A 14,123-nucleotide genomic window follows, 5' to 3' on the forward strand; every position below is an offset into this window, starting at 1 on the left:
AAAAATCAACCTTAATCCAACACAGACCAGGCTTCAAACCTCCGGCCTCATCAAGATTAGAACCTGATCCGTCCCAGTGCACTGCACCACTTACATATTTGCACTGTTATAACTAATCACATTTCAAGTATGTTGGAAAATAAGTCTAATTTGGAATTGAACTGGCAACCCTGTGTGCCAAAGCCTTTATTTGACTCCCCTGTACACGGACTGACATGGTTTCATCCAGAGATGGACTGTAGTGCGCAAAAGCCTGTTTTAGCATGGGCAGCGCCATGGAGACCTTTCACCATTTTGAAGTAGTCAGCTGGGTGGGACTTCCTATGGGTTAAGGATCACATAATTCCATCCAGGTCATCGGGAGGGGTCAACCAATGAATTATACGTGTGAGGAAACACTCCATAACTGCAGGTGGCAGTAAATCACCAACCTTGACTTTATGCCTGTTCAAACACACTCTAGGTGACTGTATGCACCCTTTCCATGTTTGCCAACTCAAAAGAAAATGGAGACGGCCGCAATGGCGCTACCCGTGATCTCAGACTCCATAATGGGACAGATTCTATGGTTTAATCCAACAATTAATTCTTCCATCGAGGTTGAGCTGTCAGAACAAGTTTGAAAAACGGCAATGAGCAAAATATTTGATGTGCGACAAATCAGTCAATTACTGTAGTTAACTAAATGGTTCATTTGGCTTGACCTTTCCTGTTGTAATCAGATGTTTGTGGCAGTTAACCAGATATGACACTGCTTTTTGTGAGAAAATCTTTAGATCTGAAAATGTACATTAACTGCTCATTGCATGTTCTTATCACTAAGCATCAAGATGGAATTGTCTGCCCTGCATTAATTAAACCATGAATGAACAGTGTTGTTTGAGGTTAATGTCTAAAGAAGGACTGACACATTCAAAATCACTTAAACATATCTTTTACTGGTGTCAGAGATAAAATATAGTTTGTTTAAATGATTGGTAAACAAAAACAAAAGTCATTTTTAACTTTTATTGTGAAACCAATGGACTGAGGTCCATCTGTGTCCATCTTACAGAAACACTAGTTTAATAAACGTAAGGAAAAACTGAACAGCAAACATGACCGCTGTTTCCAAAAGAGGCATCACTGACACGGTTCTCATTGGAGGTCAAACAAGCAGGCTAACAGGCTCAGCCAATGGGAAAAGCACAACTCAACAATATGGGGGATGGTGGCATGTAGAGTAGTTCTCTTTTCACCTCCAGTGAGCTACTGATGCATGCTGGTAGATAGTTTGATCATGGAACACATTACAAAAAATAACAGTTGGAAGCACAGTTTTTTTTTCACCTGCTATGGCAAATACAACCCCTATATTTGGACACTCACTGGGTTAACTTAAAGGCAGGTGTGGGTCAAGCCCCTTCAGTGTCCTCCGGATCCAAACAAGTGCTTTATTTTATTAAAATTCTGGCTTTAAAGATCTCAACTTAAACCAGCTATCTAGTGTAGCATAACAAATAATCACATCATCTGATTGCAAATAAAAACTGAACACTCTGGTTCATTCAAAACGCATCAGTAACATTTATCCAAAAAACTGGAGTTCATTTGAGTTGGATCGAGTAAAAAGGTTGTGTGAGAAAAGATCAAGGTCTGAAAAAAAGGGGGCAAGAGGTTGGGTCCCTCTAATGACAGCAAATAGATAGGGGGGCACATTCACCTCTGACATCTGCACCCGTCTGTCTCTTCACAGTCCTAAATTGGTGGCACTCTGCCATTGGGTTTCCATCCATCCTGCTGACAGCTGTGGCAGAGAGAACGGTGAGCAGATCTGTCCAGCAGCTGAGAAGAAACATGACTGTCCTATTCTGGCCCCAGTTGGCTGTCAGCAGACAGATGCAGGTCCCGTGTCCAAACAGCTCTTAACAATAACCAGTCAAACCAGCTCCACTACCACAGGACACAGACACCATGTCTACACAGCCTGGGTCACTGATGTCCTCAACCTCACTACTGCACAGTATCAGAACTGTCCACTACAGAAAATACAGACTCACAGCCGTGTCCTCGGTGCTGGATTGCTTGACCTTTGATCTTCTGGATAATTTAGGTGTAGTTCAGAGAAACTTTAGTAACACAAAACAAAAAGGTAGATGTATCAAAGAGGCCACCGTGTAAAACATTTTTTGATCAATTGTCTCCACTAGTGACACTTGAATGAGTCACCGCTTGAAAGTACATCTGGCATAAAAATAGCATTCTTATTTTGGTTGAAATGTTAACCAATAAAGCAACATCGCCTCCTAGTCTGAACTAGCCAAGCCACAGTCATAACTCAGAATCTGTGGGAGGGGATTGAGACTGAGTGTTTGATTGGGTCAGTCACTGTGGTTACAGTATTGAGGTAGAGATCTCTTCTCCGACAAGGACTGACGTTTTCATGTGCTCTCCAGCCAGAAAGACCATGGTATACCTCTTCAAAAGTTACTACGATGCAGAGACAGACATACTGGCACTCTCACGGCACTTAAGCATCTCTGTCCATCTTTCCTGGGCCTTTGTGAGCTGGTAGACAGTAAAAACCATCTATGGTGACTGGACATGAAACACTAGGAGTCAGCTCACAGGAGCTAAACTAACAGCTTTCACTGTCTTCCTACCTACGGGCACACGCCTAACCAATTAGCTTATCTTCATCATACGATCAGCTTATCTCCGACCAAATGTGCTTTACTACATTATGTATCCTTGAGCACCAAATCAAATCTCGCTATATTCTACAACTTATTCATCAAGACTCGCACCTCTCCTCAAGACTGGTGTAGTGGCTTTGCACTGATGCTCAGTCTAGATAGTAGGGCCGTTCCAAAGCCACTTCCTTTTCGCATCCCTTTGATATTTTAAGACGAAATGGTGCATCAATATAGAATTTTAAAAAGACTGTTCTTTTCAATGAAGTGCCCTTTAATAGGTAAATTCAATAAATCAGATTGTTATATGAATAAAGACTTACTAAAGTGGCAAAAGTCAGCATTCCTCTCCGTGCCTCCGACTTCCAGGAAGACTTTAACCCACTTAACATCAACATTTCCCCAGGCTTTCACCATCATTGTTCAGCAATAGTTATTTTGTTGCTTTGACGAAGACATTTCTGAAGACTTTATTTCATGTGATTAGTGATTCATTTTAAGTTTACAAAAAAAAAAAAACCTGGTCTCTCATTTTAAAGGTCAACCCTGTTACGACAACTGAACTCTCACTTTAATATGTTGAAAAGATTCCTTTCTAAATATATTTTTCTCCAAAAGAAAAATTGAACATCTAATAGTCAAATGATAGTGTAAAAGCAGGTGAGCTGGTTCTACTCTTTTTGGCCATTTTGTGGTAGGAGACAGAGTGGGTCGGGCATAACACGTCAACCCTGTTACCCATAGGCTCATTTGTTAAAACAATTGATGTTTTGAAATTGTTCACAACATAACTGAATGGATCGATCCCATAACTAACACAAGCCTCTCTACCAGCCTCGGACCAATGAGCACAGAGAACTTAAGAAACAGGGTTTCAATAAAACGTGTCAGAATCATAGATCAGAACAAAAACGGTTTTGAAAGTACCAGACAACATCAATACGTTCAACTGAAGACAGTCAGTAACACTAAAGCATTGCATACTAACTTACCGGCAAAAACAACAAAAAAAGCTTCCGATGGCCTTGTTCGCTTAAAAATCCAATCTTCGCCATTTTGGTTTTTGTTGTGTCTCCGTATTAGATATTTGAAAGCAAAGCACAGGCGTATTCTTTGCAATATAAGGAGAATAGCATGTTCAGAACGGTGCAAAGCGTTGCTTGCGCCCGATTGGGCGATTCCTGATGGAGATGCGGGCAGAGCTTTGGCAAAGTTTGAGGCGGTGGCGGCCGTGCCCTCTGGAACCTTTGCGGTTATGGGTACGGGGAAAAGGGGGGAGTGTAGGAGGGACAGCGCCTGTTGCTTTGACGAAAAGCGAGTCGCCAATGGACGGATGGGGGAACCCAGACCAGATCACATGGACTCAAACTCGTCGATGCGCTGCTTGGTGTTGCCCAGGCGGATCTGACGTAGGGTCTTGTACTTGTCTCTCCCGGCCTTCACGTTCTCCGCGTGAAGCATGTCATTCTGGGTCTTCATGGTATCGTCTATGGCTTCAGCCAGCTCTGAGCTCAACACCTGGGGGAAGAGAGAGTAGAGAGAGATGATCGAAACCTCTCAATGCCAGTTAACGCCATCCAGCAACTAAACAAAGCCCTTTAAGGGGAGGTCATCAGGTCTTGTGGTGTTAAAGGTTAGAGGTCAGAGGGGGCTGACCTGCAGCTGTTTCTTGAGGCGCTCGTTCTTCTGGGCCTCAGTGACGCGCTCCTCCTCGCTGCGCAGGTCCAGGGCGCTCACGCCCTCCAGGGAGAGCTCGGCGGCGTCCTCTGCGTGGTTCTCGTCCTGCTCCTCGTGCTCGCTCTCAGTGGAGCCGCCCGCTGGCGTCGACGAGATCGTCATCACCGTCTTCAGCTCCTCCTTGGTCTTCTCCAGGTCGTCCTGGGCTGAGATGGCCTGGGGAGAAGGTGAGACAGGGAGGAGAAGAGGGGAGTTATGGGACTTATTCAGGAACAATTTCAGTACAACCTACTGTATACAACAGACTGATTCTATAGAGTCTATATTGTAACCAGGACACAGAATGTAGAGAGGTAGTTACCTTCTGCTGCCATTCAGTGGCCTCCTCATCCTTTTTTCTCTTGGCTTCCTCCAGCAGGGCTATTTTGGCAGTGAACTCGCCCAGCTCAGCGGCCAGTTGTTCCTGGTTCTTCATCTGGTCAGCGGCCTGCCTGGCCAGCTCCGCCTTGGCCTCCTCCGCTGCCTGTCTCTCCCTCTCCAGCCTCTCCGCCTCCTCCCTGGCTCTCTTCCTCTCCTGCTCCAGCTCCAGGGCCCTACGTGTCTGCTCCTCCAACTCTGTGACCATGAACAAAATACACAAAGTCCGTTAGACATCAAAAAAATATATATTTTCTTCTTCCTCAAACCATGTCCAGCAGCACCCACAATTTTTACAATGTGACCAATGAGAGGCTCAGTCAGCCATGATCTCACAAATGTGATCAACTTTAAGAACAAAGGAAAAATTATATAATAAGACAGGAAATGGCTATAAAAAGTGAGAGAGGACCCACACAACAGTAAAAACAGTACGGAACAAAAAGAGCACAACATGGATGTCTCTTTCAACACACCACCCAAGTCTATAAGGTCATGTGGAAGGGTCAGGAGGGAGAGGGTTTAAAGAAGTGTTTCTGAGTGGACTTAATGTTTACCTGGTGCTGAGAACAGTCCTATAAGAAGTAAGAGATGAGAGTTTAGTACCGTGGTGCAGTGAGGACCAGTCTAGAAGGTTAGGGTCAGGTCCCAGTGGCATACGGACTGACATTGACCAACCAACAGTCCCATGTTGAGCCCACATCATATCAACACCACGAAAACACTCCAGGTGAAGACAGGTTTACGTAGCATTTGCAACAGTGCAACATTTGCACCTGATATTGCCCTGGGTCAATAAAGATTTTAAACACAAAGTAAATATCTAATTCCCTATGGCAAATAAGAGGAGCAGAAGGCTCTTATTTGCATGAAGGCTGAATTAATCTGGCCTTATAACGTGTCTTCACTAGTACAGAGATAGGAGGAACTTTAGTGGGTTGAAGGTCAGGGGCGCTGTGGGAAGAGGCAGACTGATACCTTTCTGGGCCCTCATCGTCTGGTCCTCGATCAGTCTCAGTCTCTCCATCAGTTCATCCTTCTCTCGCTCTATTCTCTCCTTCTCTTTCTCTGCGTGCTCTCGTTTCTTCTTCTCGTTCTCCAGCTGGGCTCTGACAGGAATTGATGAAGGGATATATCATCTAACTGCTAGGAAATGAACCCTTGCAACGAAGCACTATATGGGTGTGTTTTTCATCGTCACATCAATGGTGATTTTGTATCTTATTAAAGTGTACTGTAATATCCAAAGTATCAAACTGACATAGCAGGACATCATGTACGATACATTGCCAACGTCTGCATGTAATATCAACATTCTGGATGATTCATATTGACTTTATAAAATATTCTGAAAAGGTGATATGGTTGTTTGTTAGAAAGGTACAACTATACAACACAAATCTATCTTTACATAGGCTTTCATCTCTGTCAACATATAGCCATGACTATGAAAGTAAAGTGCGTGTTCTTGCGTAAGATTGTGTGTGTGTGTGTGTGTGTGTGTGTGCTCCTCCTGTACCTCTCCTGCTGTTTGTGGTGTTTCTCCTCTCTGGCCTGGGCCTTCATCTGTTGCACCTCGATGGTGTCAGGCTTCCTCCTCCTCATGTACAGCTCGTGGTTCCCCATACACAGAGCCAGGATCCGCTTGTTGATCCGCAACCGCGGCGCGTAGAACACAAAGTCCTACAGGGACACAGGAGACCGGGTTCAGGGGAAACCGTTAGGATGGCTAGGTAGACCATGAGATTACTATGTTTGACAACAGAGAATATGATTAACTCTTTAGAGTATAATTCACTACTACTTATTAAAGTGTTCTGGAAAAGGGATCTGTGCCTCCACATCTTGTTGTTTTGGGATCGTATAGGAAAGAAAAAAAAATCAGACAAAAGGGAGACTTACTGGAGCTTTCTTGTCGATGGGTTTGATGACAAACTTCTTGTCGTTGAAGGAGATGTTTCGGATCTCGCTCCAAGGGAAGCCGATCTTTGGTGTCAGTCTGGAGGGGGGGGGGGGGGGGGGGGGGGGGGGGGGTGTTGATATTTGGTCATTGATGCACACAGACAGTTTTCAATACTCAAAATTAAGTTTTATTTTGGGGTGTAAAATATTGTGCTATAAAAGATGCCAGCAGATGGCGATGATATGCTAGAGACGTCCAAATCCATGTCGATTGCTGTATATTATACTGATCTGTGATCAAATTCCAGTCCTGCCAATGCAAGTCTCTACTCAAGAGATGGGCACTGAATTATTGTCTACCAGCTGATCTGCGGTCAGTGTTGGGAAAGAAAGGGAATGGGTCTGAGTGGCAGGACAGGAAACCATTTCAAAGCTGTGTCAGTCGTGTCCCACCCACGAATGGGAGGAAGACGGGAAGAGTAACAGACCCCACTTACTCTCTTCCCCAAACCCCCCTCTCCTCTACTGCTAAAAATAACATTTACTCATCCTTCCCTTTCTTTCCTTCTTGGACATCTTTCAGTCACCCCAACACTCTCAAACCAGTTTGTAAAGTAGAACAACTAGGCGAAATCTGATTAAACATCTGCTTATCATTACAGTACGTAGTTTAACAGTAGATTTCCAATAGGCCAGACATAGTTGATACAGCTGTAGTAGTGAGACTGACTTGTCTTCGTGTTCGTAGATGTTGAGTCCCAGGGCGTCCACTCCCAGCCACAGCTCTGTCCCCTTCTTGTTCTTGATCTCAAAGTAGTTGACTCCGTACATCTCCAGGTCCTGAGCTATCTTCAGGTACTCCATCATTGTGTCCTCTCTGGGGGAAACACACGTCAGCGTTACGTTTCTGACATTGAACTGTCTTCGTTGTGGGGGAACCATTCAGAAAAATGCATCCTCTACGAGACAAAAACACTTCTCCCAATAACCCTCATAAACTAACAGAGAGAAAGAGAAGGAAATCCACACAGACCTGAGCATGCCTCGGTGCTCCTCATGCCAGGTCTGAATCCGGTCCTCCCACTGCTCCTTGGTGAGCTTGTGCTGCTCCAGGACTCTACACAACATAGAACATTCCAGAGGAAATTTTAATAACAATTTAAAAAAACATTCCAGGATTCTTTGTCAGTATGTGGATGGTGCATGACTCCGGGACATCCCTGCTTCTGGCCAGTGGCCACTCACCTCTGTGGCAGCAGTCTGTCATTGGTGAGGTAGCCAGGCTTGTGGCTGTCTTTGTTGTAGTCGGCGTACTTGGCCTGGACAGAGTAGGATGCCAGCAGCACGGCAGTCTCTGGGGGACAGTAGTTCTCATCGTTCAAAATGGCCTCCTTCACCTGGTCAGAGAAGCCAAAAGGAGAGTGGAAAACAGAAAGAGAAAAATAAAGTAGAGGTCATGTGACCTCACCTCACCCACTGAGCATTGAATTTAGGAAGGATTTGGCATTAAGACACTACGAGTAAACATAGTGCGAGTATGTCTGTTCTTGACCGTCAAGACTTAGAATCCTGATGACTTAGAACTCATCAGTGTGTTTTGACAGAAGCTGTGTTCGAATACCCATACTATTCGTTCATTTTAGCACACTGTAAACAAACGGTATCCTATTCAGTTGAGTGTACTAGTGCTTCGCCGGTCCACCGGAAGTTGATGCTGTGGCTTTGCAACTTCTTGCTTGATTGTTATTAATTACTAGCTAGACTTAATTAACAATGTCCATTGAAAATGCACAACGACTATACACTTAGCATACCGTGAATAATCAAGTCAATAAACATTGGGTAGTTAGTTAAAATCCTGGCAAGTTCGATGTATTAGTAGCCAATTAACGTTAGCTATCTACCTAACATACCAGTACATACAAGCAACTGCTTTAATGATATGCTATAAGGCTAGCGTACCTAACAAATTGTCAGTAACTTATTTGAAAAATGAATTACTTCATTACATTTGTCATAATTAGTTAAAGCAATGAATTTGTATCTGCTCTCGCCGGACTTCGGCATATTTCACGCCAATTTTGAAAATGCTGTGAAGCCGCGCCCATTTTCTGAAGAATTGCATTATGGGCCCTAAAAGCGCAGAAATAGTGTCCACTGTTTGTATACTTCGTATTTTGGCTAATGTACTACAACATCCTGGGAACTTTGGGCATACTAAATATATCCATACTATGACCAATAAGCATACTACATTCTCAATTTACCTCACAAATAGTGTGGTTAATATGAGTATTAGAACACAACTGGTGTCAGTTACCTGCAGGAAGAAGAGTCTCTGTGTGATCTCCTGGATCAGCTCCTCAGACACGTCCTCGGGGAAGAACTTGGCCCGGAACTTAAACTGCAGAGGGTTCTCCTTCTTTACATCCTGGGCTGTCACCTAGAGAGGACAACACCTTTAAAGCCCTGTACAGACAACAAGACCACAAGGAGGTAGACAAGTCTCAGTAGTCTGAAGTGCCTTCTATCGCCTTGTTTCCTCTCCTTTATCTGCACTGACAAACAAAAACGTGGCTGGCTAATAAGTAAGCATCCATCTTTGATCCAGAAGCTTTACAATCTAATCTTTATAATCTGGGCTATGAAGGTAAATCATAGACGTTGGTTATGAAGCCATAAAGGTATGAACAAACTTCTGTTATCTAATCTTGTCCTAATTTAGTGATAGGATTGGACCCTCTTTACAGCCGCTTACGTCCCAGACTCCGGGGCCTAGAATCAGAACACTTTCCACTGGAGACAGCTGTTAAAATAAATCCTGCTGTAGATCACCCTGACAGAACCACACTGCTCTACGACTACTGAACAAGTTCCAACAACACACACACTGACACACTCTCTCTCGCGCTGTCTTTTACAGCACTTCAGAGCAGTTTTTTGGGGGTCGGAGGGTCTTCACAGGAAGCCTGTGAAAGTACACATCTGACGCCCCCTGACGACAGCCTAATAACCAGCTCAAACTGACTGCTGGCAGCCGCTCTGGAAACAGAGAGAGAGAGAGAACTCACTTTTTTATTAAGCTTCAGCCACGTGCTGTAACCCTTGCTGTCCACGTACTGCAGTCCGAAGAACCAGACCTCTCGAAGCCCCACCGTCTTCACCACCTGTTAACAACATCAGACAATACTCCACCATTAAACAGTTGGGAGGGTGGGATTACTGAGAAAGTCATACATTTCTCATGTGAAAAGTCATAGAACGCAACATGCTAGCAACCATTTGTTTCATGACAAAAGTTATCAGATTGTGTGCGACTAGCATGGAAGTTAGACTCGCATGCTACTGTGTAAATAAATACTGCAATGCGGGTTTAATAGAGATTGAGAGGGGTGTTTTAGCCTCCGCTTGACTGGAGGCTCCTCGGCAGCGATGAGCCCACTGTGGCATAGCTTCTCCATAATGGGCCTCGGGCTCACCGTTAAAAACTCTGGGAGGGTGACTAATAGGTCAGCCAGTTGACACGAAGCAACAAGCTACTTAGATTCACTCCGCCTGTTACTGCAGAGGAGGGCAATGAGGCGGACGTCCATAACTCCTGATGAATCCCTGGAAATGGACTGTGTGTGTACTGGGAATACAAACACACACTGTGAAGTGTGAGAAGACAGCTGGACACACAGTCCAGGACAGTCGCCACCTGCCTGCACATGTCAATGGCCTCATTCATTACAGTTCTTCAGCCCTCCTACGTACTCTCCAGCTTCTGTTTGTGAGAAAATGCTCTGGTACTGTTTGTGGTCAAGGCGATATCGCTAACATGTGTTACAGAGTAGCTGTACAGGCACATAGGAACCTCAACAGGGATAGAAATGAGGATTGGACATTACATCATCCTCCTCCAGTGTCAGGCTGAGAAGTTGCAGAAAAGATCTAGCCAACAATAAAGATCCCGAAAACAGTCTGTCTTTCAATGACCTCCAATGCACCCTCAAAGCTGTGAAACTACAGCAATGCTGTCAGTAATGCTGCTCCATCATGACAGGAGAACAGTACTGGTACTATGACAACAGTAACTGACTACAGGTCAATCAGGACAGTGTATATCAAAAGACTGATCTTCCATGATAATAGCAACAAAAGGGAGAAATGAACCTCATCCAGGAACAAGGTAAAGCACCCACTTGATCTTACATGAGATGATGTTTCATACTATAGTTCTATTAGGTTAAGTTATGTGAATTCTCAGTTTGTATCGAGTCCTGGTCCTTGCTTACCTGGTCAAAGAGCTGTTTGCCAGTGGTGTTGGGCTGAATGGCAAACTCCAGCTCTGCATCCATGGTGGTCACCCGCACATTAATCTACAAAACAAGTTTGCATGTTATTTGCCAGTTTGCATGTACATTTCCATTCACTGTGTTGCTGTACTGCAGGCTGTCAACTTTTCACGCGAAACCATCACCACTGTGTGCCATGGTCAGCGTTTCAGGAAGTGTCAGACGCAGCTTTAACACATTTAAAATGGCAGTGAGTCAGCCATTTTGGTGGAAATGAACAAACTACATTTCAGTTTTAGTGCATTAGACTGAATCCTCTTCAAGGGAGCAACAAAAGGCCTTCCAGCAAGACAGAGAACTGAAGGAGCGTTGTCTGTGTGTGTGTGCATGGGCTATAGCAGTGCCTGTGTATGCAAAAGTGTGTGTGTGTCTTTTTGCCCTCTCAGCACTGAGTGACTGCTCCCCTTCCTACGGCCGCCTCCTCCTCCCTGTGAGGCGGCGCAGAGGAGCGAGGCCAGCCATTGGCTGTTGCTGTTTGAGCTGCACTAGTCTGGCCTGGCACCAGACCTGACACACAGCTGACAGAACAGGCCTGACCGCGAGGGCATCCTCAGTGACTGACACACACCTCACTGGAGAGACAGGGGAAAATAAATTAGATACACAGTGAGATACAGAGAGAGAAAGAGAGATGCAGCACCCTGGCAAGAGAGAAAGATGATGCAGAGTGGTGGCCAGATGCACTCCAATCCATATAGCGTTACTACATTACTGTGTAGTTACAGTACCTTAGTCGCCCACTGAGAAAAGCAGCTTCCCTTGCTCTCTCTCCATTCTTCTTACCCATGAAACCTCAGGACAGGAATACTACACGCACATTCTCTATCCCCATTTACCCTAACACACAGTGCTGTGCACACAAACACACACACACACGTCATTAATTATCCAGAAAACTTTTCAATATCCAGCACAGTACTGTGACTCTCACATTAATCACACTGTAGAGATTGTGCATCTGCCTCTGTCTCGCTAGCATTAATTAGCCATGAAACCTCCTGTACGCTCGCTCTGCCCCACTAACTATTCAGCATTCTCCTATGAAAGCACACGCGGCCCCTCTCCACCTGCATCCTAGTAAAGCACGGGAAAAGGCAAGTAGACTAGAGCTAGAACTATGATAAACGTCTTCCTATCTACCAAACATGCTAACAGATGTATATTGGGCAGACAAATCAAGTCAAATTGTATTTGTTACATGCGGCAAATACAACTGGTGTATGTTTTACCTTGAAATGGTTGCTTACAAGCCCTTCAATGCTGCAGAGTTTAAAAAGAATACCACTAAAAAAGTAACAAGAATAAAATACACAAGAATGGAGCTATATATTCCAGAGAGAACCATCTCAATGTGGAGCTAGCTATACGTCCAGAGAGAACCAGCTCAATGTGGAGCTATGTATCCAGAGAGAACCAGCTCAATGTGGAGCTAGCTATACGTCCAGAGAGAACCAGCTCAATGTGGAGCTATGTATCCAGAGAGAACCAGCTCAATGTGGAGCTATATATCCAGAGAGAACCAGCTCAATGTGGAGCTATATATCCAGAGAGAACCAGCTCAATGTGGAGCTATATATCCAGAGAGAACCAGCTCAATGTGGAGCTACAGTGCATTGCGAAAGTATTTGGCCCCCTTGAACTTTGCGACCTTTTGCCACATTTCAGGCTTCAAACATAAAGATATAAAACTGTATTTTTTTGTGAAGAATCAACAACAAGTGGGACACAATCATGAAGTGGAACGACATTTATTGGATATTTCAAACTTTTTTAACAAATCACAAACTGACAAATTGGGCGTGCAAAATTATTCAGACCCTTTACTTTCAGTGCAGCAAACTCTCTCCAGAAGTTCAGTGAGGATCTCTGAATGATCCAATGTTGACCTAAATGACTAATGATGATAAATACAATCCACCTGTGTCTAATCAAGTCTCCGTATAAATGCACCTGCACTGCGATAGTCTCAGAGGTCCGTTAAAAGCGCAGAGAGCATCATGAAGAACAAGGAACACACCAGGCAGGTCCGAGATACTGTTGTGAAGAAGTTTAAAGCCGGATTTGGATACAAAAAGATTTCCCAAGCTTTAAACATCCCAAGGAGCACTGTGCAAGCAATAATATTGAAATGGAAGGAGTATCAGACCACTGCAAATCTACCAAGACCTGGCCGTCCCTCTAAACATTCAGCTCATACAAGGAGAAGACTGATCAGAGATGCAGCCAAGAGGCCCATGATCACTCTGGATGAACTGCAGAGATCTACAGCTGAGGTGGGAGACTCTGTCCATAGGACAACAATCAGTCGTATATTGCACAAATCTGGCCTTTATGGAAGAGTGGCAAGAAGAAAGCCATTTCTTAAAGATATCCATAAAAAGTGTTGTTTAAAGTTTGCCACAAGCCACCTGGGAGACACACCAAACATGTGGAAGAAGGTGCTCTGGTCAGATGAAACCGAAATTCAACTTTTTGGCAACAATGCAAAACGTTATGTTTGGCGTAAAAGCAACACAGCTCATCACCCTGAACACACCATCCCCACTGTCAAACATGGTGGTGGCAGCATCATGGTTTGGGCCTGCTTTTCTTCAGCAGGGACAGGGAAGATGGTTAAAATTGATGGGAAGATGGATGGAGCCAAATACAGGACCATTCTGGAAGAAAACCTGATGGAGTCTGCAAAAGACCTGAGACTGGGACGGAGATTTGTCTTCCAACAAGACAATGATCCAAAACATAAAGCAAAATCTACAATGGAATGGTTCAAAAATAAACATATCCAGGTGTTAGAATGGCCAAGTCAAAGTCCAGACCTGAATCCAATCGAGAATCTGTGGAAAGAACTGAAAACTGTTGTTCACAAATGCTCTCCATCCAACCTCACTGAGCTCGAGCTGTTTTGCAAGGAGGAATGGGAAAAAGTTTCAGTCTCTCGATGTGCAAAACTGATAGACATACCCCAAGCGACTTACAGCTGTAATCGCAGCAAAAGGTGGCGCTACAAAGTATTAACTTAAGGGGGCTGAATAATTTTGCACGCCCAATTTTTCAGTTTTTGATTTGTTAAAAAAGTTTGAAATATCCAATAAATGTCGTTCCACTTCATGATTGTGTC

General features: G+C 44.3%; 1 protein-coding gene across 2 annotated transcripts in view; it reads right to left on the reverse strand.

The window, feature by feature from the left end:
* Nucleotides 1-910: 910 nt before the first annotated feature.
* The window catches only part of LOC110495768 (radixin), a 32,225-nt gene continuing 19,012 nt past the window's right edge, over nucleotides 911-14,123 (reverse strand). Inside the window, exons 3-15 of one of the 2 annotated variants that reach the window (XM_021571183.3) lie at nucleotides 10,946-11,029; nucleotides 9,740-9,835; nucleotides 8,989-9,111; nucleotides 7,914-8,065; nucleotides 7,702-7,785; nucleotides 7,399-7,545; nucleotides 6,669-6,765; nucleotides 6,286-6,449; nucleotides 5,745-5,875; nucleotides 5,324-5,341; nucleotides 4,711-4,964; nucleotides 4,329-4,565; nucleotides 911-4,190 (exon numbers count right to left, since the gene is read on the reverse strand). In XM_021571183.3, the coding sequence (XP_021426858.2) occupies nucleotides 4,026-4,190; nucleotides 4,329-4,565; nucleotides 4,711-4,964; nucleotides 5,324-5,341; nucleotides 5,745-5,875; nucleotides 6,286-6,449; nucleotides 6,669-6,765; nucleotides 7,399-7,545; nucleotides 7,702-7,785; nucleotides 7,914-8,065; nucleotides 8,989-9,111; nucleotides 9,740-9,835; nucleotides 10,946-11,029 (1,752 nt within the window). In that variant the 3' untranslated portion in view covers nucleotides 911-4,025. The remainder of the gene's footprint in view (nucleotides 4,191-4,328; nucleotides 4,566-4,710; nucleotides 4,965-5,323; nucleotides 5,342-5,744; nucleotides 5,876-6,285; nucleotides 6,450-6,668; nucleotides 6,766-7,398; nucleotides 7,546-7,701; nucleotides 7,786-7,913; nucleotides 8,066-8,988; nucleotides 9,112-9,739; nucleotides 9,836-10,945; nucleotides 11,030-14,123) is intronic. The other variant, XM_021571184.3, reaches the window with a different exon arrangement.

The sequence above is a fragment of the Oncorhynchus mykiss genome, chromosome 18, assembly GCF_057628025.1.
Source record: "Oncorhynchus mykiss isolate SJ-2025 chromosome 18, ASM5762802v1, whole genome shotgun sequence".
Classification (NCBI taxonomy): Eukaryota; Metazoa; Chordata; class Actinopteri; order Salmoniformes; family Salmonidae; genus Oncorhynchus; species Oncorhynchus mykiss.